The 25418-nt window shown below is 60.5% G+C and overlaps 1 protein-coding gene across 1 annotated transcript in view; it reads left to right on the forward strand.

Moving 5' to 3' along the window:
- Positions 1-25418, forward strand: part of PTPRN2 (protein tyrosine phosphatase receptor type N2) — a 606978-nt gene that overhangs the window by 497589 nt on the left and 83971 nt on the right. Inside the window, exon 10 of the mRNA XM_059395999.1 lies at positions 10719-10931. Within this exon, the coding sequence (XP_059251982.1) occupies positions 10719-10931 (213 nt within the window). The remainder of the gene's footprint in view (positions 1-10718; positions 10932-25418) is intronic.

A 25418-nucleotide genomic window follows, 5' to 3' on the forward strand; every position in this document is an offset into this window, starting at 1 on the left:
CCGCCAAGCGCCGGGCCTGAGAGCTTCCCCGCCACCCCGCGCCCCGCCCGGTGCCCCGCGCGGCGACCCCGGCACCTTGGAGGCCGGCGTCTGTCCCGGAGGGGCCTTCCCTGCCGTCCGCCCCCCCTTCTGAGACCCCCACCCAGGACTGGGGAGGCGCAGGAACTCTGCACACGCGCGCGCGCGCACACACACACACACACACACACACAGGCGTGCGCGCGCAAGCCGTTGCCATGGAGAGGCCGGTTACCAGAGAGGCTGAGGGCGACAGGTCCCCTCCTCCAGGCCTCCCTTCCCCGCCGGCGCTCCCTCTCCGCCGACCTCCCCTCTCGCCCCGCCGGAGCTTCCGGGCCCCTCCCGCCGCCGCCTCGGCCCCAGCCTGCAACCCTCCGCTCCTCTTTCCCTCCCCGCGCCGGGCCAGGGGTCGCCCCAGAGGCTGGAGCAGGAGGCGGAGGCCGGGGCTCCCGGGTGGGCCCACGCCCCGAGGGGGACAGCGAGGAGGGACAGGACCCCCACCGCTCAGGTCTTTGCCCGAGGAGGACCCGCAGAGAGTGAACCAAGGCGCGGCGCGGGGCTCAGGGCTCTAGGCCTGGACTAGCCCATGCCCAGCGGGGCAGGCGGAGGGAAGGGCCAACCGCCGGGCCCCCTCGAGTTGGCTGGGCGGGGAGCAGTTTGCAGGCCCCACCGGGTGATTTACCGCCTCCCGACCTACTGGGTGTATGGAGGCTCGGGGTACACGGCGGGGTGGGTAACTGGAGAGAAGCCCAAGTCTCCCCCTTGGGCCTCCGCCGGACCTCCTTGTCCCCCGGCGCTTCTTGAAGGTCCCACGCCCTGGCCCGCGCGGAGCTCCGCCACCTGGGCCTGCGGGAGCGGTTGATGGAGGCGTCACCTCTTTGCTCTGGGGCTCCTGGCTACTGCAAATACCGAATCAAAGCAGAATTCGGGGTAGGCCTTGGTCATTGGAAGCCAGTCCTTAGAACACTTTTAGAGGCAAGCAGGCGCTCGGCTCACGTCTGTGGACGACCCCTTCCCCTGAGCCCCGGCCCAGGCGGCTCCCCGAGAGAAGAGTGAGGGCCGGGCAGGTCTTGGGGGCAGCGCCTGAGCGGAGGCGTGGAGAGGGGCCGCGGTGCAAGCTCCTCCCGGGCAGGCCGGCGGGGACTGGGGGTGGGGGGTGCGGTTTGCCCTGGAGGGGCCGGAGTGGGGGCGCCGGCTGTGGGGTGGGAGGGGCCTCGGGTTAGAAGGGGCCGCCCTGCTCCGCTTGCGCCGTCTCCAGCTGTCCCGAGCGCAGGAACAATGGTGAGGCAGTGGGAGAGGGGTCTGGGAGGAGGGCGCCGGGGTTTCCAGAAAAGGAGAAACTAAAGAGCCCCGCGCAGACCGTCATCTGCATGTGACAAGGTCTCCCCGCTCCTTTCTTTCTTCCTCTTGTCTCTGCAGCTGTGGGCCTCGGAGGTCGCATTGTACGCACAGATGTTGGGTTTCAGCTCCCGGTTCTCTGCTGCTCGCCTGGGGCGGAGTGCACCGGGTGCCCCAACCTGTAGCTGAGGGGGGGGGGGCAGGGCTCCGAGAGAAAAACGTGCGGGATGAGGAGAAGGGCCGAGAGGCTGCGGGAGGCCAATCACAGGGCCCAGCAGGCCTGGTCGCGCCCCAGACTCCAGCAGGGTCAGGGAGCTCCGGGAGAGCCGGCCACTGGAGTGCAGCCCTGCGACGCCCCTACCCCCTACGCTCCATTTGCCTCCGAGGCGGTGTTCCGGGCCGAGCCTTTGACCCGGGGAGGCAAGAAGGCAGATGGACTCCACGGTGTCACTGCCGCCTCAGGCCAGCTTCAGGTCTGGAGACCTGCAGCTCGCCTGGGTGAAGTGGTGCCTGGGTTCTCAGTCCTTCCCGCGCCGGGCAATGCGCTTTGTACGCGAGCTGGAGACCAAACGCTCGAGAATCAAAGGGGGTCAGCGAGGCATTTACTGGCTTGTTGTGCCACCGTAACTGGTCTGCTCCGATGGGAGCAAAAGCAAAAGCCCCCCCCCCCGCCGCCATCGCAAAAGTGGGAAAACTAACTCAGAAGAACAATTTGCCATAAATTTTCCTCTTGCAGAGTTTTGACACCCCACCCTTCCCATAGCAGAGGTCGCAGTAAGGCCACGCGGGTCGCCGTCCCTGCCGCGGCGCTCTCCGCTGGGCGCTCCCCTGAACTTGCCGGGTTGGAAGCGCACTCGGCGGTGGAAGGGAGGCGGCTGTGGAGAAAGAGCTGCGAGGGCCCGGGCGCTGGACCCATGACTGACAGAGCCGATGTCCATTCATAGTCTCGGGCGGGAGAGGGTGTTCGGAGAGCCGCGGCCCCTTAGCCAATTGCTGTCAGCAACATGTGGGGGGGGGGGGGACATCGCTATAGCAACCGGTGGCTGGGCCGCGAGCCGCGCCGCCGCCGGCCGGGTGCGCGCCGGGCCGGATATAAGGCGGGGCGCGGCGGCCGCGCTGGATGGAGCTGCGCGCGCGGCCGGTGGCCCTGCGGGGACTGTCCCGCGTCGGCCCCGCGCCCGTCCTCGCCGCGCCCCGGCCCCGAGCGCCTCGCCTCGGGGGCCGGGCCAGAGCGGCGCGCTCCCAGCCCGGCGGAGCGACCGCGCAGAGCTGCCGGCGCCCGCGGGCTCCGAGCCGGTGCCGCAGCCGCCGCTGGAGCCACAGCGCACGGCACCTTTGTCTACGCCGGCCTCCCGAGAAGTTTGTGGTCAGAAGCGGGATGGACCCGCTCGTCTGTGGCTCAGGCGCAGGCAAACGACGAGCGGTGGTGATGGCGCCGCGGCTGCCCGCGGCCGCCGCGCCCCGAAGCTGTTCGGCCCGGCGCACGCCGCCCCCCTCTCCGGCTTGGGCGCTGGGCACCGGCCCCTCCGCAGGTAACCGGGAGCTCGGGGCCGGGGCGCGGGCACCGGTACGGTTGCAGGAGAAAGGAGAGGGACTGGGGCGGGGGAGGGAGGAAGCAGGAGGGATCCACCGAGGGCACCGCCGGGCGGGTAGGTGGCAGGGCGCGGAACCAGAGCTTGGGGAGGGGGGAGGGTGCGCGTGGGGGCTTGGAGGGGCAACCTGGACGTCGGAAAGCCCAGTGCAGGGGCCGACTCAGACTCGAAGCAGGATACCTGTCAAAGCCTCTGGCTGGCGGGAGAGGTCTGAGGTCATCCCCCCCAGTGGGTTTGGGTTGGACATCCCAGGGTGACCCGGCTGGTGGTGATTGAGAGGGGTGGCAGATGTCCCACCACCCCCCGGGGCCCCCTGGACACCAGCAGGGCTGGGCTGGGGCCCTCGCTCTTGGACTTTCCGCAGGCACCCGGGCAGTTCAGACCGTGGAGAGAGAGGGGCGTGGGGGGGTGGGGCGCACGCTGATGGGCAGGGGTGTGGGGAAAGGAGCGGAAGCTGCGGATGAGCAGCCAGAATGGAGGGGAGCCAGCGCGGGGATGTTTTCCTCCTGCCCATTTTGGGGCGCTCTTGACTGCCTTCTCTCGGTCCGGGAGCGCGCCTTCGCCTTGGGGGTGTTTCGGGAAAGGGGCTGGGGATGGATGCGCGGGGAGGAGCCAGCGAGGGGCAGGTGGGGCCGCGGGTGAGATCGCAGGATCTTTCGAGCACCCCCCGCCCCGGCCCGTTGGAGAAGCGCCTCGGAGCGGCCGTCTCCCCTCCCCCAGACGGAACCTGCGCTTTCTCTGCCCCCCCGCCCCCAGGCGAGGCGGCCGCGCGCTCGCGGAGAGAAACTTCGGAAGGAGGGACTTGGTTTCCTGCCTGCCTTCGCTACCTGTGCGGCTCCGAACCGTGGCCTCCTTCCAGGCTCTAGAGAAGTCCCACTCGAGGCGGTCAGGCAGACCCCAAAAGGAGGGGTTGAGACCACCGCAGAATTGGCTTGGGGGCCGGAAAGAGTCTCCCGCCCTTTTGTGTCCCCAGTGCGCTGGCCTGGCCGCGCTGCACGCTGGACGGTTGGGGGCTTCTCCGTCACAGTCGCCAAGGCCTCGAAACGCAGCGCGGCGTCTCAGCCTCCTCGAGGGCAGCGAGCACCGTCCCCGCGCAGGTCCCCGCGGGCTGGCCCCGCAGCTCCGGCCTTGCCGCCGGCCCCCTGCCCCTGCGCGCGCTCCCGCTCTGCGTTCCCGGTCCCCAGCCGAATCCGCAGACCGCGGTCCCTGTTCGGCCGCCGGAGCCTCTCCGCCTGGGGTCTCGGGCGCAGCGTGTCCACGTGGTCTCTGCCCAGTCCGCGCTCCCCGAATTTAGAGGCGAGGGAAAGTGCGGGGAGGTTAGGGTTTGTGTGCGGGAGGGGGAGGGAAGCTCGCTCCTTTTTATCAACCCGAGAGGAAACGCCCCCCACCCAGCCAAGCACACCCATTTGGCTCCCGAGAAGGGGGTGGCCGTGGCGGGGGGAACACCGCAGAGACGTGCGCGGGCAGCCTTGCGGTCCCGGGTGGATGGAGGCGGGCGTCGTTGGGGACCTCAGCCGGTGCCCGCGGCCCACGCGCTTTGCTGCGGGGAGGCTGGGCCATGGCATTGTCCCCTCGGGGAAGGGGGCCGGGACCTCTTGGAAACCGCTCAGTGCTGTGAGTACTGGGGGCCCCAGGAGCCCTTGCCCCGGGCGCTGCGGCCTGTCCGGCGCTCCGGCCCGACCTCTCGGACACCCGCGGGCTCCTGCAAGCGAGGGAGCCGGGGACCCGGCCGGGGAGGTGAGAAAGCCCGCGGCCGGTCCAGCCAGGCGGGAGCCCCGAAACAGACCTGCGCCCCAAGGAGCGAGCGCCACGGCGGGGTCCTGACCGCGAGCCGGGCGAGCGCAGGATGGAGCCTCTCCGCCTCGGCGGAGGAGGAGGAGGGCGGGGGGCTCCGGTCCTGGAGAGGGTTTGGCTCTGGCGGGGAGAGCTCCTTCTTCCAGACCTCGGCGTCCGGGAAAACACCTGACCTGACCAGGAGGCGCGGGAGTGCGCGCGTCAGAGCAGGCCTCGGGGACCGATTTGCACGCAGAAAACACGGTCGGGAGCGGGCGCATCAAGTGTGTTGGCCGAGTGTGAGTCCGTCTGCAGTGAGGACGCAGGTGGAGACTCTGAACGGAGGCTGTGGCAGGATTTCTCTGGGGGGCCGGTCCTGCCCGGTCTGCTCTCAGCTGCCCGGCCTCTGTTCTCCCCGAGACAGTTTGCGATGGACCCAGCTCTGCCAAAAATCAGTTCACACGGGGTAGCCTTCTCCCTTTAAACGTAAATGCCGTAAATCTTCCACGACATCTTAAAGCAGAGGAGTTCCCCAAAACGGATGTTCTAGGAGCACTTAAAGCCGGTAAATAGATAATTTATTATCTTTCGCATATTTATTTCTGTGTCTATGCCAGAAAAAAATAAACAAGTGGCTTATTTTCAAACAGGATATCCCCACTTATTTTCATTTAAGAATAATTATTTCTTGGACATTCTTTTCTCTAGCCTATATAGGCTTTTTTTTTTCTTTTCTTTTTTTTTTTTTTTGGCTACTTGAATGGCAGATTTGCAAGTACAATTTCATCTGTGCTACGAACAATGGCTTTCACTTGCACAAAGGATTTCTTCCACCCTGGATTCAGACCGAAATGCCTCTTGCTCTGATAATAGCTTCTGAAAAGATTTTGTAATGCAGAGAATTAATACATGATTATTTCCGCCTGACTTCTCTCATTTATGAGAATTCTGTGGCAAATTCCAAATTAAAAATAGTTCAGTTAACAGCTTTAAAAAAATACTTTTAAAATATTTTAAGACACTGCCCTCCCCCCCATATTTTTAAGTTTGGTCATTCCCATAGCCTGAAAACTATGAACAATTTTGAGCGGCTTTACATAGTTACCACATTTTAGTAAGTCCATTTTAGTAAATCGAGCACAAAATTTCCAAATAATTCTAAAATTTTTCATCTGGGAAAGCAAAGACAGATTCATTAAAGCAACTCATTAATAGCTTCTAAAATCGAATTCTAAATTTTACAGGCAAAGGGATGGGGGCAGTCCCAGGTCAAGGGGCACAGGGTGAAGCTCGGTTTGCAAAACCAAGTCCTTGGAAGGAAACAGATGAAAACATGCACAGATGAGAAGTTTCCCGGTAATGAAATGAAATGCCTGGGACCATAAGTTTTGGAGGCAAGTGTGTTTTCAAATTGAAGTCAGTGGCTTGGGCCTGGGGTGCTGCTGTTAACGGTTCACAGGCTTGGAAAACGCATACTGTTGCTACAGGTCCCCAAATATTTGTTACCATGAAGTTTTGTGTTTGTGTGGCCACCTTAGTTCTCAAAACCAAGTCCGGGCATAAAATGTTCTCTTTTCTCTCTCTCTCTTTTCTTTTAAGCTTACCACATGGACAGCTAAAGAAAAAAAGTTTTGAAGATATTTTGCCATAAATGGCTCAGAAGACAATGTAAAGAAAGCCCCATGCACCGTCACTTATGAGCACAGATCAAAATACTTTAAATAGGTCAGGACAACGTCTGTAGTTTCTAATTCCTAAGAGCAACTCCGCAAATTGTCTCTGTGGTCACATTTATCTTAAGTCACAGCTTCCGCAGTATTTTACATCCTAAATTCAAGGAGTTGCAGGTGGCAGTGGTTGAGTGGAAGTAGCATGCAATGTTGTGCCGCAGGGTACTGTCAGGATCATCTAACCTGATATAAAGTTGACTTAATGATTCCTGATTATTTTTGAAAACTGCACTTTTCCTGCGTCTGGAACTTGGCATTAAGTGCTTGTGTGTGTGTGTCCTACCTCCTGGGGTGCACAGCTACCAGCGTGCCTGGGTGACCTCTCTGCCACCGTACAGTTCCGCTTTTACAAGACGCCCGACTGTAAATGTCAAAGTCATAAATATTTCAGCATTATTTTCTTTCAATTCCAAGTCAAGACTGACAGGATGCCTCTAATTAGTCGAGGGCTCTCTGCAGGGCCCAGCCCCAGGACGAAATTTGGGGAAAGCACATGTAGTTCCAGTTGCTCAGCCTTGGGGTGCAGGGACCAGAAGTGGAGGGGGTTGAGGCCCCCCCACCCAGGTCGCACCTGGAGCATGTGGCAGCGCAGACGCCCTCTCCAGCGGATATCAATCGGGCTCATTCTTTTCTCTTAAAGCTGGTGGTTAACGGGGCTTAGAAGTTTTGTTTTCTTCATTCCACAAAAAGGAAAGGAAAGAAGCATAATGTTATTTTTTTTTTATTTTTATTTTTTTTTTTTTAAGATTTTTATTTATTTATTTAACAGACAGAGATCACAAGTAGGCAGAGAAACAGGCAGAGAGAGAGGAGGAAGCAGGCTCCCAGATGAGCAGAGAGCCCGATGCGGGCCTCGATCCCAGAACCCTGGGATCATGACCTGAGCTGAAGGCAGAGGCTTTAACCCACTGAGCCACCCAGGCGCCCGCATAATGTTATTTTAAATCGATCGCTATGCCAACGAGGGGAGTTCACTTTCTTTACTTTTTTTTTGAGTATTTTCTATGAATTTTCGTTTCTTCCGGGATTCTAACACCTGACTAGCAACCAGCAACAGTTCTTCCTCGCGCTGGACCCCTCCTTTCAGCTCAGGGTCGGACGGGGGGGAGCAGCGGGAGTGGGCCAGGAAGAGTAACGTTCCGGTCTCAGCCCAGCAGCCCTGGGGCCGGCCCAGGATCCTGCGGGGCCAACGTCACAAGCCAGGCGGGTCTGTCTGCCCCACAGACGCCTTCTGGCTCAGACCCCCTGATTCCCCGCCGGTGCGGCGCCCTCCCCCCTACAAACCCTCGCGCCCACGTTCCCGCCCGCGCCCCGCGAGCCCCCCCCCCCCCCCCCCCCCCCCCCCCCCCCCCCCCCCCCCCCCCGCCCCCCCCCCCCGCCCCCCCCCCCCCCCCCCGCTGTCCCGGCTCTCCCACCCGCCGTCCTCAGCCACGGACCCTTCCCCTGGCTGCACGAAGGGCCTCCTTTCGGGTATGCTGCCGGAGGCTAACCTGGGGGCCTTCCTCCTGGCCTGGGACTAGAGGACACCGTAGAAGATGGGACTCAGCGGGCAGGGGGTCCTCCCTGGGCACGGAGGCGCTGGGCAGCTGGGAGGAGGGAGAGCGGATCGGGGAGGAGGGATCCAAGGTCTGGGGCGGTCACTCTCGACATTCTTCTTTGACCTGTGAGTTAGCTCCGCCAAGGGGGCGGCGGTTAAGCCCTGTTTCTCCACCCGCGCTTGCCCCCCGCATCGTGGGTCCCGGTGACCGTCGGTGTCCCGGCTGGCCGCGACACGGCCTGGGAAGAGCTTCGGTGCGGCTCCCTCCTGAGTGTTCAGCCTGGAGTCTCTCCTTCGCCCCAGACCTGGGCCAGGTTGAGTGTGGTCATCGCCACCTGTCTCCTGGCCTCCGGCCTGGAATCAGGTGACAACCGGGCCACCTCTGTGTCCCTTACACGGTGCGCCGGCGGCCACCCTGCTCAGCGGGACCCCTTGTGCCCGACTGCCCGGCACCCTCAGCCCCGGCCTTGGTCCCTGGCGCGCGTGCGGCCGACTGTCGGGGCGCGCTGTGCGTCCTCTGCGAGCCAGGCCGGCCACCGCACGCGTGTGCGCTCACGTCGCCGGGCGGGAGGGAAGGTTCGGGAAGTCCCTGTTCCCGGGCCCCGTCTACCACGTGGGCGCGAGGGGTCCTCCCGACGCCTGGGCGGGATCCCCGGCGCTGGCGCTTGGCCTAAGCGGGGACGCGGGCACCTCCCGTGGCCTGTCCCGGGGCGGGGTGGGGGGACGTGTAGTGACGGCCAGGAGGACCCGGCCCGGGCAGGGGGACAGCCGACGCCCCTCCCTCGGCCGCGCCGCCTCCTTTGTTGTCCCGGCAAGGTTTGCCCAGGCGAGGCTGTCCCGCGGGGGGCGCGGGCAGGGCGAACCGTCCTCCTGGAAACGCCCCCCACCCAGGTGTCGATTCGGCCGCGGGACGCAGACCCCTGGCGGCGGCGGAGACCCCGGGCCCCGAGCCTCGCGGGCGCCCTGGGGCTCGCCGCGGCCGGAGGGGCGAGAAGCAGCGCAGCGCGCGGGGCCGGGGAGCCGGGGCGGCCGCGCTCCCTCCCGCCCTGCCGGGCCTCGCTGCGCCGGGTGGGGTCCCGGCGGCTTAGGCGGCTTATTCACGCCGCTCCGGCAGGGGTGCGGCGGGAACGCGAGCGGCGCGGCGGGGTGGTCCGCGGCTCCGCCAGCTTTCACCTTCCCGCGGCGGCCGTGCGGGCGCGGAGGGGGCCGAGCCGGACGGGGCAGGGGAGGGGTCGGCGCCGGGGGCGGCCGCGGGACCGGCCACACAGGCCTTGGGCAGCCCCGCGCGCCCCTCCCGCGCCCCCGCCGCCGCCCCCCCCCGGGGCCCTGCCTCTCCGGCCTCCGCCCTGCCGGATCCCTCCCCGCGCGGTCCCACCCGCCCCGGCCCTCCCCTCGCCCCGGCCCCGGCCCTCCCCCCCGCCCTCCGCGGGCCTCCCGCCGCCCTCCGCGGGCCTCCCGCCGCCCTCCGCGGGCCTCCCGCCGCTGGCCGGCCTCGTCGTGGTCCTCGGAGCCGCGCATCCAGGCAAGAAAATCCAGCGTCTTTTCTCATTTAACCCGCGTTTCCATCAACTCAGCCCCGGCACCAGCTAATCCGCGGCACCGAAGGCAAAAGGAGGCTAATTAATGACCAGCTTTTCCAGTCAAGACCGGCGATAATTGCTTTGGTGGCCTTTATGATTACAAGATAAAAATGGCCCGGCCTGACATGAGGCCCTGTGTACACTCGGAGACGGGGGACGAGGAGGTGGGAGTCTGGGTACGGAGCAGAAAATTGCTAATAGGAGAGACATAATGAATAGGCCGGCCAGGCATTCATGGGGAAAAAATCCATTTTGTTACCACGCGAAATTAGGTGGTGGAAAGGAGTTTGCTAATTGTTCTCCTCTTGTAGCAACCGGGGCGAGGCGGGGGCGCGCGTCTCCGTTCACTCCCCAGCAGGGGCGGGGGGCGTCGCGGCCGGAGCCGCGCACCGGCCCGTCTTCCCGGGCGCTGGTGCCTGCGGCTCACGCACCTGCGGCCGAAGCTGAGGGCGAGCACCGCGCGCCTTTTGCCCGCGGAGACCAGCGAAGTGCACCCAAAGGATCCCCTCACCCGCCCCCAGAACAATGAGAATCTGACGGTGTGTCTCCCTGACACTCCGCACCGCGGAGGGGGCCCTCGTGGACCTGCAGATCCTTCCAGGGAAACGCGCGGAGGTGCGCGGGCGCTGGGCTGTGTCCCGCGGCCGCGCGGGCGGAGGGGTCGGGCGGGTGCCGGCCCGGGGAAAGGTTTCTGCGCAGGCCACCCTCCTGCGGTCTCCCAGGCTGCGGACCTGCCCCGGCTCCGGCTGTGTGCTGTAGAGTTCTCTGACCTCCCTGTGCCCCAAAACATTTGTGGGGCAAGCTCGGGACACACTGGGGTATTTTCCTCACGCCTGTTCAGAAGAAGGGACGTGCACTTTTACTTAATCCAATCAGCTGCCAAGACTATGTCTTTGTGGTTGGAAAGATGGTGGCCTTCAGGAAACCAAGTAAGGCCTCCAAGTTTCCTTTTGAAAATGTTGCCGTCTGTGGCACGCTAGTTAGAGATGCCTTCTCCATGGTTTGAGGGCTGCTCTTTGGATGGCCCTCCTGTGGCTGCGTTAATGCCAGCACAGCTCTGGGCTGAGCCTGAGTTTGCAGGGCAGAAGGGTAGTTTCTAGGAGGTCATAGTCTGTTCGGCTCACAGGGCTCCTTCTCTCCTGTTCTGCAGAAAAGCAAACTCAGGGTTCTGCCACACGGAGCTGAGCAAGAGGACTCGACCCCGTTCATCGTGCTGACCCTGGTCTCTGTCGTCGCCATGGTTGGAGTCCTCCTGGCCTCTGCGGTCATCTACTGCCTGCGCCACGCCTCCCACTCCCGGCTGCAGGAGAAGCTCTCGGGGCTCGGGGAGCACCCTGGCCCGGATGCCACCGCCGCCTACCAGGTAGGGGTTCAGATGGGTTCCGTTCATCAGTGCACAGCCTGCGGCCCCTCCCTGGTCCCAGCGCTCTGTGTAGTCATGGTTCCGGTTCTTTGGGGAAAACGGTTTGAAACTGTCCAGAATTCACAGAAATGCCTCGGAACCACAGTTTTGTTGCCGTGTATTAATCTTACCCTGTTCTCAGCTGGTCTGTTAGAGTGATAGCAGGTTGCTCATTAGAAATGTGGAAAAAATATGAAACATGAATTATGTATTATCTGTTATCTTTCTTAGTTTGGCCACTGTTCATGAAAAATGCCAAAGTTGCAAGATAAATGGGTTGCATAGACGTTTGAAGATGTCTCTTAAATCATCGACTTCCTCCGGGTCTCCTATGAAAAGATCCTTTGCCCCGATCTATCGCTACCCCCTGCCAGTCCCTGGATAAAGTGTAATCTAACGCTGATAAGTGCGAAGTGAGCCCAGGGCGTCTCGGTGAGAGCAGCGGTGGCTGCCGGGTGCCGGAGCACACCTGGACGCAGTCCGCAGCCACTGAGAGTGGGAGGAAGGCAGGACAGGAAAAGATTTCTGGACGCTCTGTAGCACCTGCTTCCGCCTTAGTGACGTCCTGGGGTGACACTGAGCCCCGGGTCTGACAGCAACGCCAGCCCACCGCGGAGGCAGGTCAGGGCACAACTCTCAGTGTCCTCCCCTTTGGGAAGGTAGAATACTTCATCATCGCTTTAGAAATCCAATCAATATGTATTTCTGAAACATTTTCTCCCCTTGGAGGAGATTCCTCGCTTCCTCTACTCACATGATGATGATGGTGATAGGTCTGTCTTGTAAACAATGCATCGTATTTTACAATAATACATAAGTTGAAGAGTCCGCCATCACAGTTACATGGGGAGGAGGTCTCAAGCTTTTTCTGGAACTGCCCCTCCCTCCACACTGCCCTGCAAGGTGCCTCCCAGGAGCACGCGGAGCTCGCTGCGTTTGCTCTGTGGGCCACCCTGACACTGGCCCACAGGAGGAGCTGGGATGAATTTATAAAATCACCGTGTTTAAGAGGGACCAAGAGATCGCTCTCTCCCGCAATTAGAAAATTCTTGGTATTGTCGCCCAAGAGAGAAAAGCACTGGATTTTGGAGGAGGCCACAGGCTGGTCAGTGTGATCTTCTCTTATAAAGAAATGGCACCTTCAAACGTGTGGGCGGTGGTGCTTCAGCCCCAGCGCACGGCTGTGCTTCAAAGCAAGAGAAAAATCACGTTTGAAGAAGAAGCCCTGAAAAAAAATGTCACATAAACTAGTAAGAATTTATCCAGAAATTCTATTGAGCGAGACCATCGGTGTGGGCTGCTGGGCCACATCTGTGCCAGGACATAAATAAATTATCACACCAGTTCTGTTCTGTGTGCCGGAGACGGAGATCACACAGGGCTGGGTTTTTAGAAAGCATGGCATCCTTTGATACACTTTGAAATTCAAATATAAAATATTGATAGAATGGGAAGGTTGGACTTGCACAAATGACTCAGTTTGGCAAAAATGCAGGTGGAAATTGCACACTTAGAACTGAGTTTGTGATAATTAACAGAAAAAAACCTTCCCAGTGACAGCTCTAATTAATAGTATCTGTAATTAAAATCATGCCCTTCCAGCAGGAAAATTGTTTGAATTTCTTGGAGTGACCTTTTTGCTGTTCCTCCTGGGGGCATGGTGGTTAAGTTGATATTGATTTTATAATGAGCTCTGGTTTGTTTAATAAGAATCTGTAATCCAGACAATAAATGAAATGTGTGCTTTCCTTCAATCCAGATTAATAAAAAGGGGAGGAAAGGCACAGGAAAAAACTTCTCTTTAGAAAATATGATCTAGGAAAACTTGGAAATGAAATGAAATTATTATTTCTGATGGGCTTAGTTCTGAAATCACCATGAAATACCTTTCAGGGAGCTGCTCTGATTAAATACAGACATCTGACCCACAGCGGGCAGTCTCCTGGCCGGAAGATGCCAGCCAGCGGGGTTGGGATTTTGGCACTGTCACCTCTGGGTTCCGCTGAGTCATGCATGAAGGGCTCTTGTCCCTGCGCTACAGATAGCGGATGTTTACGTTTGTAAACGAAGCAGGTGTGAATTTCCAGCCGCAACCACACTGAACTTGGCTTTTCCGGAGCGACACCTGAGACCCCCCTTCCAGCTTCAAGTCTGTCTGAGAAGTTGTTCCGAGTTTTGCAAACATAAAAACCGTTTCAGGAAAAGTTGCCTGGATGCTATACTTTTTTTAAACCGTTGAACTTCTGCAATTCGCTGATCCTCTGATACAAGTGACGTTTGGCTGAACCTGCTCCAATTCCCAGCACCGGGTGACGAGGAAAACAGAGCGATTTTACACCGTCCCTCAGTTCATACGCCATCATTTGTATAAACTCTCCAAAAGAGACGAAGGTTGTTGTGCACGGAGGTTAGAAGTAGCTGCCTGGGATGAGGAGTGGTGGGCGGCAAGGTAATAAGTTTTACTGACGTCAGAATGTGAACTTGCCCTTTATGGAGGAACTAACTGTTCTCAGACGGAGGCTTTGGGTCCACAGGAAGGACGGGGAGCTCAGGGCTGGTGCTGCACAGGAGAGACGGGGGCCTCTGGAGTGGGAGCTCTTCTTCCCAGAGAGCCAAAAGAGACGGTCCGTCTGTGTGCAGGTAAACTGCAGGGCAGTGGCCTCATTGCGCAGGGCAGACCCCCGCAGCAGCAGCCCTGTGTGAGCCCTGGCCCGCGTCGGCCCCGACAACACACCCCTTCCAGTATCTGCCCTCCCAGGCCCTGGCGGCCAGTGCAGAGCCCCCGTGTGCTCATAATTCACGGTCTGCAGCTTTGGGGAAGCTACAGTGCGTTTGTGGAGTGTTCTAGAATCATCTGTGGGCTTGTCTTACAATTGTTTCAAAACAGTGAGTAGTCTGCAGTATTCGGTCCCAACACAAACACGTTGAAACCTTTTCTCTTCTTCCTCGGGACAGAACTATTTCGTAGACAGAGTCGGCGTCTTAAAGCTTAGTTTGTGTGTGTGTGTGTGTGAGATATTTTGGTTTGCTTTACCTGTTGGAAAATCAAATATTTCCCGATAGACTCTTACACGTTCGCACTTAACCAAGAGATCAGTCTTACGAGATAATCCATCAAGGTTAATTTCTTCAAACTTGGAAGAACAGGGGATGTTAACTAGGAGAATAATTGAAATCCAACTGGAAAGGCCATTTTTTTAAATGGCCTCCAAACTCGTCCCCGGTGTTACTGAACGTCATTTTTTTTTCTTCTTAATCTATAAAACATAACGTATTTGGGTTAAATTGGTACTTCGTCACCTAAAAAGATAGCTTCTTTACTTTTACTCTCTTTTCTCCCCCGAAATTGGCACGTCAGCGCACAGCATCTATGTCACGTGCGTGCGTGCGCCCACGTCGGTCTGCTTGCCGCTGGCGTGTGCGGTTGGTGTACAAGGAGGGAGCTGCCGGGCCCAGCGCAGGACAGGCGTCTCCTGGCTCGGGAGCCCTGCAGAGGGCTCTGCGGAGGGCCGTGATTAGGTGGTCGGAACAATCCCGACCTCTCTCTGCGAGTCTCTGCGTGTGTCCTTTCCCTGCGGCATTGGTCACCGTGGAGCAGGAGTCCGGTGCTCGCTGTGCCACTCCCCCGAACCTACACGAGGGCACAGACTCCACAGAATTTCCAGAAGCCTCTTGCGATGGGTTATTTCCCCACGCCCGCACACTCCCTGAGGGAACCAGACCCCGAGGGGAGCACGCCCCTGGGCGCGGTGGGCATCCCACACACGGCCATGATCAGCGAGGGACCCCACGTTAGATGCCAGGTGGCTGCTCTCCGTGGGGCTCCCTCCACTCCGGCCGGCAGCTATGGCCCAGCTTCTCCCCACCGGGCCACGGGGGACCCCGCCCCTCGCAGAGGAGGGCGTCTGTCGCGCGCTTGTTCTCCGGGGCCTCAAGTTCAGGGACCCTCTTTCTCGAAGGCAGTTTGATCTTTTGTAACTGGTACACTCGTTAGAGAAGCGTTTTCCATTCTAGGTGGAAAACAGGGGGTCTCCTGAGGTTTCCCTGACCCCACCTCGAGCTCCTAGAATAGCCTGTTTCCGACAGCTAGGTATCAGTCAGAGACAACGGGCTTTCTTGGCTTTACACCTAAAGTTTCAGGTCAAAGTAACTTTGGTGTGACGCCCCAGCAAGTGAAATCTACCCTGCTTCATAGAAGGAAAACCTCCCTCGAGCATTCCTGAAGAACTTGGGTTTTTCTCCCAACCCAGTCAAGCCTGAGAATGGGGATTTTGCTAATTTTGCCTTTCAGGAAGTCGCAGCTGGCACCTGAAGCCTTTCGACACTGAGCTGATGTCTCATCCGGTCGAGGGGCGGCCTTGTCCTGGGGTCCTGAGCTCCACGACCCCAGAAGAAGGCCCAGGCCTCGCTGTGAATTAAGTCAATGCTTCTCCGCGCCAGCTGCCTGAGACCCGGAGGCGAGCTTGCAGACTTCGTCCTGCCGCGAGGAACGCGTCCGCCCCGCGCATTCCGAGAACCTGTGTGTGTGGGCGTGTGCCTGCAGGTTCCAGGGATCGATGTTAGGGCCGCGAGCTCCGCTGAATCTTCCGGATTCCTTTCCACCCTGGGTCTGAGTGCCGTCCTGTGAAGTGTGAATCTGTAGTGTGTTTTTCTCATAAATCTTACATTTTCCAGCCTGCAGGTTCCCGCTGCCGTGGCTGTGTGCCCACTCTCCAGTTTCTGTGCAACACAGCTCCTCCAAAATAGCTCCTAAGATTTGGAAATAAATGGAGAGGAGGCGGAAGGCTGGAAAGATTGCCAAAAACATATCTAAACACAAAACTGAGACATGTCGTTGTCCCAATATAGCAAGCCATCTCCCCTGATCAAACGATAATAATCAGATTAGGCTTAATTAGAAATAGCCGAGCGCTCACTGAGCTACGGGGAAGACAAAAGCTTGGAGGGGCTGGTGCGAGGGGTCCCGGCGCCGGGAGGCTGGGTCTTGTCTGTGTGTCTCTGTTGCTGGGTTTCTGTCGGACATTCGGTGGGTCTGGAGTTCACTGGAATAAGTGTTTGTTAAGGAAAGACGGGAGGGAGAGGGTGCCGGCTTCACCTCTCCTGTGTCAGGCCACTTGCCGCCGAGGGGGTCCCGTCGTCCATGAGGGCCAACAGGAGAGGAGGCACCCCCGAGGGGACGGTGCATGTCCTGGCGGGGCTGCCGCGGAAGGGCCCGCCTCGGGGGTGGTTCGCGCAAGTGGGAGATTCTGTTTCAGTCCAGGTGTGTTCAGGTGGCAGAGGCCAGGGGAGGGCCCTGCCCACGCAGGAGGCTCTCTGGGTCCCGTCTTCCGCTCCCAGGCCAGCCCCCCTCCGGGGCCCGCCAGGGCCCCAGGGGCACTCTGCAAGCCACACTGGACCCCAGCTTACCCCATGCGGCCACGTGGGGAAAGTGAGCATCAGATCAGCCTGACTTGTCCCAGTCCCAGGGCGGGCGCAGAGCTGAGTTAGGGCGACTTAACGGCATTTAGGCCCCTCCAGTGCGCTCTTCCCGACGCACAGAGGAAGCCAGAGGGCCCAGAGCACCCACACACAGGACAGGGGACCTCCTTGGAGCCCCAGACCTGGTGGAGCCCCTCTGCCTTTCTCTTTGCGGTGTAAGGTGCCATGGCGGCGTCGGGGTTGGTCAGATTCACTTCTATGCTCCGTTTCTGACTTCTTGAACACAAGGAGTTTGCATGAAACCACAGGAAGCCTCAGTAAGCAACACAAGACCACACGTGAGGCCGCTGAGGGAGGGCGCCTCGACGGGCTCACGACGGACAGGCCCGGGGGTCCTCTCACGGGGGTGAGAGCCCCCACGAGGACAGGCCCGTGGAGCAGGAGAGGACAGGCGGGGACATCCTCCGTGTGCACACTGGAGGCAGGGGCCGACTCCCGGGCACAGACAGGGCCCCCGAGCCAAGAGCTCCTGCTGGGGACTAGGTCATTCCTCCCCCGGCAGCTCCCCTGTGCTGAGGGCAGCGGCGGGGGAGCCGCGGGCACGCCTGTCCTCCGGCTCTTCCCACTCATGGTGCGCTTCTCAGTTTCAACATTTCTTTCCCAACACTGACACTCGGGGGACAAGGAGACTGTGATACCTCCCTCCCGTCTGGGCCTCGTGCCTCCCTGTGCCCGCCACACAACGGGATGGAAAGAACTGTGTGCCCTTCACGGGGCTGCTGAAGGTCAGAAAAGGTCACGGAAGTGTAAATGCATCTCAGTTCTAAATCCCATGTGCGACCGTCATTTGTGGCGATCGTGGGGGCTGGTGGGCCTCGAGTCGTCAGAACTGCTTGGTTCTTGCTGCTCCCCTGCCCGCCGCAGTCCGGTGTGTCGCTGGCACGGCTGCTCCCCCCCACAGGCCCCGATTCAGAGAGGGGCACGTCTTGTAAACCCGAACTCGAGACGGACCACCTGTACAGGAAGCACGTAAGTCCAGGGACATCCAGACTTCTGGAAAGTTCAGCACCTCCTCGGGAGGACCACTAGGGTGGGCGCAGGTGTGGAGGGAGCGCCGGGCTTCTGTGGGTGCTGCCAGAGAGCAACAAAGCCGCCCCTCACATCGTCCCCGGAGGGAGGGGGACGCGGATGAAACTGGGGCCCACCTCGCGCCCCACACACCGGCCTTGGGGACTTAGTGGAGGGGAGTCATCCCACGGCTGTGTGCCCGGAGACAGGCTGCCCCCCGAGTCTCAGAGGGGCTGTCGAGCTACTCTGAATGAGGGGTGCTGGTGGGAGAGGCTTATGGCGTGAAGGGAAACATGCAGAATGGACTTGGCAGGCGTTAGACCAAAATGGCAGGAGGAGGAAAGGCCCTCGGGGGGTCCCCTCAGGTGCAGGGTCGTTGCACCACGATATACCGACGTACGGCAGGCCCAGAGCTCAGGCTTCCGGCTCGGACAGGCTTCCGCACGGGCTTCCCCCGCTCCCCGTCGGGGAACACAGCCTGCACGTGCCGGGGGAGAGGCCGGGGGGACCCTGTGAGGTCAGGCTCGCCACACACGGGGATGACACACTCAGCAAGGCCCGTGGTCTGCCTCGGGGTTGGCCTCGTGCATGTCCGCGCTGAGCAGGGCCTGGCAGGTGCGCCCGGGGTGCCGGAGCCCAGGGGGACCCTCCAGTCCGACTCGAGCCCTCGGGGGGCCTTAGGGAGCACGGCCTGAGCTGAACGGCACAGAGGAAGATAGGCAGGACACAAGGGATCAGGGCGGGGAGCAGTAGCCTGAACCTCAGAGCCGCAGAGGACGTGTGTTTGCGAGCCGGGAGGGCTTCGCAAGGAGCAAGTGCACGCTCGGGCCCCAGGGACTCGGGCGTGACAGGGTCCAAGTGTCGAAGGGGGAGCGTTCAAGGTCATGAGAGGAAGAGCCACTTGGCCAGGAGGCCCCCTGCCCCGGAGGCACAAGTCCCACTGGTTCGGCCGTCTGTCCTGTCCGGGGACAGACTGCATGTCAGCGTCACTCCCGTCCAAGGCCCGAGGTCCCCACTCCCTCCTCCACCCTGGTGTCGCGTGCGGATCCCGTGTCCGTGGAGAGTCGCCCTGCAGCTCAGAAGTGGCCAGTGGGCAGCTTTCCAGAAAGCTGATTTCTTCTAATGAAAGAATCACGTTTTCTGTAACAAGGATGGCAAAGACCGTTCGTTCACTCGCAGCTTCCCCGTAGGACCAGTGTACACCAGTGTGGAGACGGTACTTGAGACAAACAGGGCCGTGGTGGTCCACAGAGAGCTTAGGGTGACCCAGGAGGGCTTCCTGGAGTAGGTGAGCAAGAGACGCACTCAGGACATGATGTGGTCTGTTGAGTGTCGCAGTCGCGTCTTAGGCAGGGAACAGAAAGGACTTTTCCTCTTGGGTTAGAGAAGCGACCTGATTGGGTTTCTCTTCTCCATCTAATTAGTCATCCCTAAACCCTGTTCCTCAAAATATTTCCATCTCCAGTGGGGTTCTCTGCTTTGGGAGGATTGCTGATAATTAAGGATGGAAACTTGGTAGGTCATTTCTCTATTAGCAAGTACAAGATGTTCACAGTCTCCAGTTAGGAAGGTGACTTGTGAAAAAGATTCACTCCGGATGTTCAAATAAATAGCCAGGATGTGAGGGTACTCGGGCCGCGACACCGGCCACCCTGGTGATCACCAGGGTCAACCCGGCACATGGGGCTACCGAGGCAGGCGTCTGCTTCCTCCCTTTCCGCGCCACATGTGCCCCCGCCAAAGCTGCGCTGGTCGAACAGGACCCCCCCATTCCCGCAGAAGAGGGCCCGGGCCCCAGGCACGCGCGTGCCCGCCAGCTCCACACATCACATGCGCGAGGACGCCAGGCAGTCAGGCCCAGGACTCCAGACATGCCCAGGCGAGGCGCTGCTGGGCCGTCTGCCTTCCTTAACGAAAGTTTAAGGATTCTTAAACCCGAAGTTTAAAAATAAAGCAAGCAGCAGAATTACGTGTCTGGGTCTGCGTTTGTGTGTGTCTCTGCGTATGGTTATTTGGAAAACGGGAAAGGGAAGATTCAGAGATGCTTCCGTGAGCCAGTAAGGCCCAATGCCTTGAGATGCTAATCCCACATCCCACAGGGTGTTTGGAGAACGCGATCGCGACGTACAGCTCTAAGCTGGGGTGGACTCTGGCGTTCGTCGTAGGTTAGCTGAGGAGTTTGGGTGATAAGCATTAGGATTGCTAATGGCAAGGAAATCAGCACCCACGTGCGGCTAGGCTTCAATTCTCTAATGAAACTTCAAAAAAGTCTGGATTTGTTCCATGAAGGAGCGTTTTATCACTTTCGTTTCTTGTGAAGACAACAGAGCAGAAGAGTAACCAGGGAGGCAACACGTGTTCCTGGAAGCGCACCTCTCGTGACCCCGAGCGGAGACCGGGAGTGGGGGACGCGCAGTACGGGCTTGTTCGTAAAACCCAGTGCTCGCTCAGAAGGGACGTTCCGTGCAGTTCTGTGTTTGGGGACTGGGTCCTCCGCCCTGGCGTGCCCGTCCTCTGCCACATTCACGGAGAATGAAAATCCTGAGTCTGGTGGCCCCACACTCTGAAACTGAAACACGAGGGGAGACCGGGACCAAACCTCCGACTGTCCTTGGCCGCACGGAGCTGTCGGTCTCCTGACCCCGCACGGCGGCCTCCCTGCCCCTGCATGCGTGGGGCTTCCTGGGCACGCCTTGAGTCTGCAGGGCTCCGATCGACTCCAGGCCGGGAAACCCAGCGAGCCCGGCAGCACCCCAGGCCCCCGCGCCTCGAACCCTCCCAACGTCTCACTTCCCACGGCGCTGGCCCGAGTCACAGGACGGCACCCGGGCTGGACTGAGGCCATTGGAAGCGCAGACTTCCTCCGAAGGTCAACACTGTGCCCTTCCTGGACACGACAGACTCTCAGATACTCTGACGGGGCCTCGAGGCCAGAGCCCTTCACCCTTTCCCGGCAGAGGAAAGCCACTGCACCGGGGCTCCTCGGAGCACTCTTGTGGCCTCGGGCCGCTGGGTCGCCGTGCGGGGCAGCTTCAGAGGGAATAATCGGGTGGACCACGTGCAGCCCCCACGCAGAGAGGCAGCTGCGAGGGGCCCTGGCCTGTCCCCACCCCCAGGCCCTGCCCTCTGGCTTAATTAGGTGCCGCCGCAGAGTGGAAGGACCTGAATGCATCTGTGCCCCGGCCGGCCCCTCGCAGCGCTGGGGATGTCCCCTGTGCTAGTCTGCCGCTGAACCTTTGTGCAGACCGCTCGCCCCCACTCGGCTTTACCCTTGCAGATCATTCCCATCTGTCAGCCTGCGCGGACCCCACAGCCTCGCCGAGCCTTCCCGCCGAGCCCGGGGGGCCTGAGCTGCCGCCCACACCAGCACCCTTGCATCTGGACGCTCGGTTTGCCCTGACGCGGCCCTGCGCGTCCGTGGTCTCCATCACTCGCCATCTCGCTGGGCTTCCTTCCCTGCCGCGGCGCACTGAGACAGGCCTGGTCCCTTCCCTGCCGTGTCCTTCCGTGAACGTGAGGCCCACCCTGGGTCCCCGAAACGCCCGATCTGCTTGATAAACGCGCGGCCCCGGGGCAGGGGACCTTCTGGTGCTCGATGGGTGCACGACACTAAGACATGGGCGTGAGCGGCGCTGGTGAGGGGAGGGTGTACACCGCGCCCCAGACCGTCCCCGCTGCCGGCCGGCTCGCGTGCTGCCCCGACGTGATGGCGCCGTGATGACAAACAATCAGAAGGCATTACCTTTTGAGCAAGAGGGAAGTTAGGACCAGGACAGAAGTTTCCTACAGAACACCCCCTCCCGCTCAGCCCGTGTCAGGCCCGGGTTGCTCTGAAGTTTATTTTTGACGGACTCGGTGACTTTGACTCGTCCGAGTTTGAACCGTGTATGTGGGGCCGCCCTAGGCCGGCTGCGCTCACAGAGGCGGAGTCCACGGGGCCGGAGCCGCGAACTCGGAAGGCATCGGGGACTTCTCAGGATCGCTTGCGACCAGGGCGGGAGGGTGACGGCTGCAGGACCCCGCACGCCTGGGGTTGGTGTCTGTCGTCAGACCTGCCGCGCAGATGCGGACCGGCCCGGCGGCTTGGGGCCCCAACGGCTGCGTGTCCATCCGAGGGGCCTCGTCCACAGCACAGCCCGCTCCGGGTTCCCGTGTGGGCCGTGGTTCCGGAAGCCCACGCTGAGTGCGGGCTGTCGGAGAAGGACGCTTACTGACACGATGTGCTTTCCCTCCTCTGACGAGTTAGATTTGTGTCGGGAGCGGAGCAGAAGGCGAGGGCACCTTTGGTCTTAAAGGAGAGGCAGCCTCAAAGAAGAGTGGGTTTCAGGCACATCACACGCGTGTGGACAGAGTCGTGCGTACTCACTCATGGCCTTCAGAGCCGCCCCTGGGGGGCGTGTGCCACCTGCGGGGGTCCCGAGACGGTAGGAAGCCTCCGGACTCGACAACGGTCTTGAGCTGCCTCCTGAGGCTAGACAGTCCCCAGGCAGAAGGATGACAGATGGAAATGACCTCTGTCCTCGAGTTCGGGAGGCGAGACGTAGTTCTTGTCCTGATGACGGGAGGACGGCACCGGATGGCCGTGCCATAGCGCCCGCTGTGGGGTTGCGCCAGCGTGCGGGGCAGGGAGAGGGCCAGCAGTTCATTTCTTTCTGACCGGGGGCGACTCGAAGACCCTTCTAGATTCAAAGACTCCGGAAAAGCATTTTCACTTCTATAAGTTAAAATGTGTTTTCGAATTTTATTTTGAGAAAACATCATGCAAAATGGGGTAAAATTACTCAATATTTCTTGGCAAACGGTGTTTATCATGGAGCTGTTTTGGTCAGGTGACGACTGCTGTGGAACCCAGCACTTACATAACCCAGCTGCACCCTGGACCAGAGGACATGGTGTGCCGCCCCAGCGGTTATGAGGGTGGCGATGGTGGGGGACGCCGCCAGCGCCCAGGGAATGGGCCAAGCAAGAGCCGTCCTGCCTGGGTTCTGGAGCTTGGGTTGGGATTTGCCCCGGAGAAACGTCCCTTCCGTGTGGCATGGTGTGCTGTGTTGTCCCACGGTCCAAATCACCGAGAAGTCTGGTGGAGGTGGGGAGGGGGTGTCCCGAGATGGGCAGCGGTGGCCACACGTCAGAAGGCTGGTCACGTAGCATAGCTGTGAACTGGGCCCTCCATCCAGGGAGCAGGTGCGGCTCTGACCCGGACGAGGGATGAGCCGCCCAGGTGCCTGCTATGGCTCTGACCCCCGTGGGAGGATCCTGTTTGTCTCCCAGACTGGCCACGGCCCTGTGTCCCCACAGTGTCTCCCACATGTCTCCAGTGTCCCCCAGTGTCCCCTAGTGGTCCCTAATGTCCCCAGGTCCCCCTGTGTCCCCCTAGTGTCTGCCCATGCCCTGCAGTGTCACCCAGTGCCCTCTGGTGTCCTCCTATTGTCCCCCAAGTGTCCCTTGGTGTCCCCATGTGTCCTCCAGTGCTGCCCAGTGTCCCCCTCTGTCTGCCTGTGTCTTCCCTGGTGTCCTCTGGTGCCTCCCAGCAGATCCTCTGGTGTCTTGCTCGTGTCCCCCCAGTGTCCTCCCCGTGTCCCCCTCTGCCCCCCACTGTCACCCCAGTACTCCACAGGGTCCCTCTTCTGCCTGCCAGTGCCCCATGTCCCCCAGTGTCTCCCAGTGCTCCCTGGTGTCCCCATATCCCCCGTGTCTCCCCATGTCCCCCAGTGTCACCACAGTGTCCCCCCAAGGTCCCCCAGTGGTGCTTCAGTGGCTCCCCCGTGTCCCCTATGTGTCTGCTTGGTGCCCCTGAGCATATCCCTCGGTGTCGCCCTCAGTGTCCCCCGTGCATCCCAGTGTCCCCCCGTGTCCCCCTGGGGTCCTCTAGTGCTCCCCGGCATCCCCCGTGTCCTGTGATGTTGGGGAGAGTCCTTCTAGCACTCACCGAGCTCAGAGCTCGTTTTCTTCCCACAGTGGTCGTCCTCAGATGGGCTATTTACGGTAAGAGACTTTACGCAAGCTGCGTCCCTGTAAACCTGTCTCCGCGCCCCCGCCTCCCCGGCCCGCCACGTGCAGCAGCCCCTCGCAGGCCCGCTCAGGTCCCCGGGGAGCCTGCCTGGGAACCCCACTGTGGACGGGAGAGGGGAGCAGACACGCCATCCTTTCTTGATGCGCCTTTTCTTTTAACGGGACAGTGGAGCCAGGCTGACAGCCTGGGATGTGTTCCCTGTCCTTGTCCCCACACGTGTTCTAAACACTTCACTTAGTCTTAATCCTACTGAGTGAGAGATTTCATCCATCCTGAACACCCTTCATTTTGGTGTTCCTTATCACAAAAGTCACACAGGCTTGATTTAGAGGAAAAAAAAAATGAGCAAAATAAAAAAGTAAATAAACCGCCTGTCTTCCCGGCCGCGGGCAGAGGGTCTCCGTTAGGATCTCCGGGTGCCCTCCCGGGTCCCCCTGGGCTTGCTTCTGCGTCGGGGGCCCTGCGAGAAGGACATCCCTGCACCGGGAGCTCCGGGCGGCCCGGGCGCCAGGCGCGCCGCCCGCCAGCCGTCCCGGGGGCCGCCCTCCGGGGGCTTTGTGCTCCATTGTTCGCTCTATCTGTGGGATCGCGCGGTGCCCCGTGAGCCGAGCGGGGTCCCTCCCCGGAGAGGGCCGGCTCCTTTTCAGCCCGCTCAGTGCTTTCTGCGGCCTGGAAAGTAATTGGCTGTCCTCCCTCGCAGCCTACCCTAACGAGCCGTCCCCCCGCCCGGCGGCTTTGTGCCCTCCTCTTCAGTTCTGCCCTGTTACCGCAAATCACGCTCTCCAAACAGCCCTAAAACTCCAGCCGCCCTTTGTGGACACACTTGGGCAGCGAGCTGCTTTGTTCCGATTGTTCCTTGAAAGGTACAAAGCGGTTTTTCTTAAGCCTTTGTCGTCTTGGTCTTTCTTTTGGCAGAATTTGGGAATGACAGGTCTTTTCTATCAGAGCGATTCCCACTCTCTGCAATTTTCCCCCATCAGATAAAGATTGGAGAAGTGAGACATTTGCATTATTATGTGTGTGGAGGGATTTCTGCCCCCAGAATCCTATTCAGCTTATTTTCTGCAAATTGTGTTACAAAGAAGTATGGGACCCTCCGGGGCTCTGCGGAGACACCCCAGGGCCTCGGCTTCCAGTAGCAGAGGGCCGGCGGCCTCTCGGGCGGTGGGAGCTGTGGGGTCGGGAGGCGGCAGCGGGCCTGCATCCTGAGAACGTGGGGCTCTCTGGGCTGACCCTGCTCAGAAGGGTCCCGCCCGGGGGCTGGGGAAGGGGGCCAGGGGGGCCCGCATGTGGGGGGCTCTGGACACACTGGAGACAGCCCCGCGCCGCGCAGGGGCTGAGGCTTTGAGTTTCCTTGGAGAGCTGAGGACACCTGGGTGCAGGCACTCGTGCTTCCGCCTTTCCTGACAAACAAAGGCCCCCTCGGGCATCTCAGATCGTGTGACCCAAGCTTCACGGGTCTACTTTGCGTCTACTTTGTGATCAAACCCTTAAATGTCGGGGCCTGAAAACACTGTTGTTTTCCTGTGTAGAAATCCCGTTCTCTGGTTGCTGCGGGAAGGGCGGGGAGAGGCCCCTTCTGAAGACCGTGGTCCAGCGCCACCCTGGCTTCCATGTGGCCGGTGCTGCTGTGGTCCGGCAGGGCCGGCATCCCAGCGCTGGGGCCTGGCCTGGTGTCCTGACTCCGTCCGCCGGCCGTGGAACCGCCCTGCCCGCCCCCGTGCCCGAGCCTGAGGGAGCCCGAAGCCCGGCAGCAGGGACAGGCCAGGGTGGTGCTGGGGGCCTCAGCAGCAGCCGCTTCTAGAACCTGCCTCGCCAGCTCTGAGCGGTCAGGAAATGGAGACCCGGGATGGGTCGAGCCTCTCATCCCATGTCATGCAGCTGGCAAGGAGCGGAGCGGGATCCCGACTCCCCGGGCCAGGCCCGCAGCCTTGCTGTCACCTGCCTCC

This window comes from Mustela nigripes, chromosome 4, assembly GCF_022355385.1.
Source record: "Mustela nigripes isolate SB6536 chromosome 4, MUSNIG.SB6536, whole genome shotgun sequence".
Classification (NCBI taxonomy): domain Eukaryota; kingdom Metazoa; phylum Chordata; class Mammalia; order Carnivora; family Mustelidae; genus Mustela; species Mustela nigripes.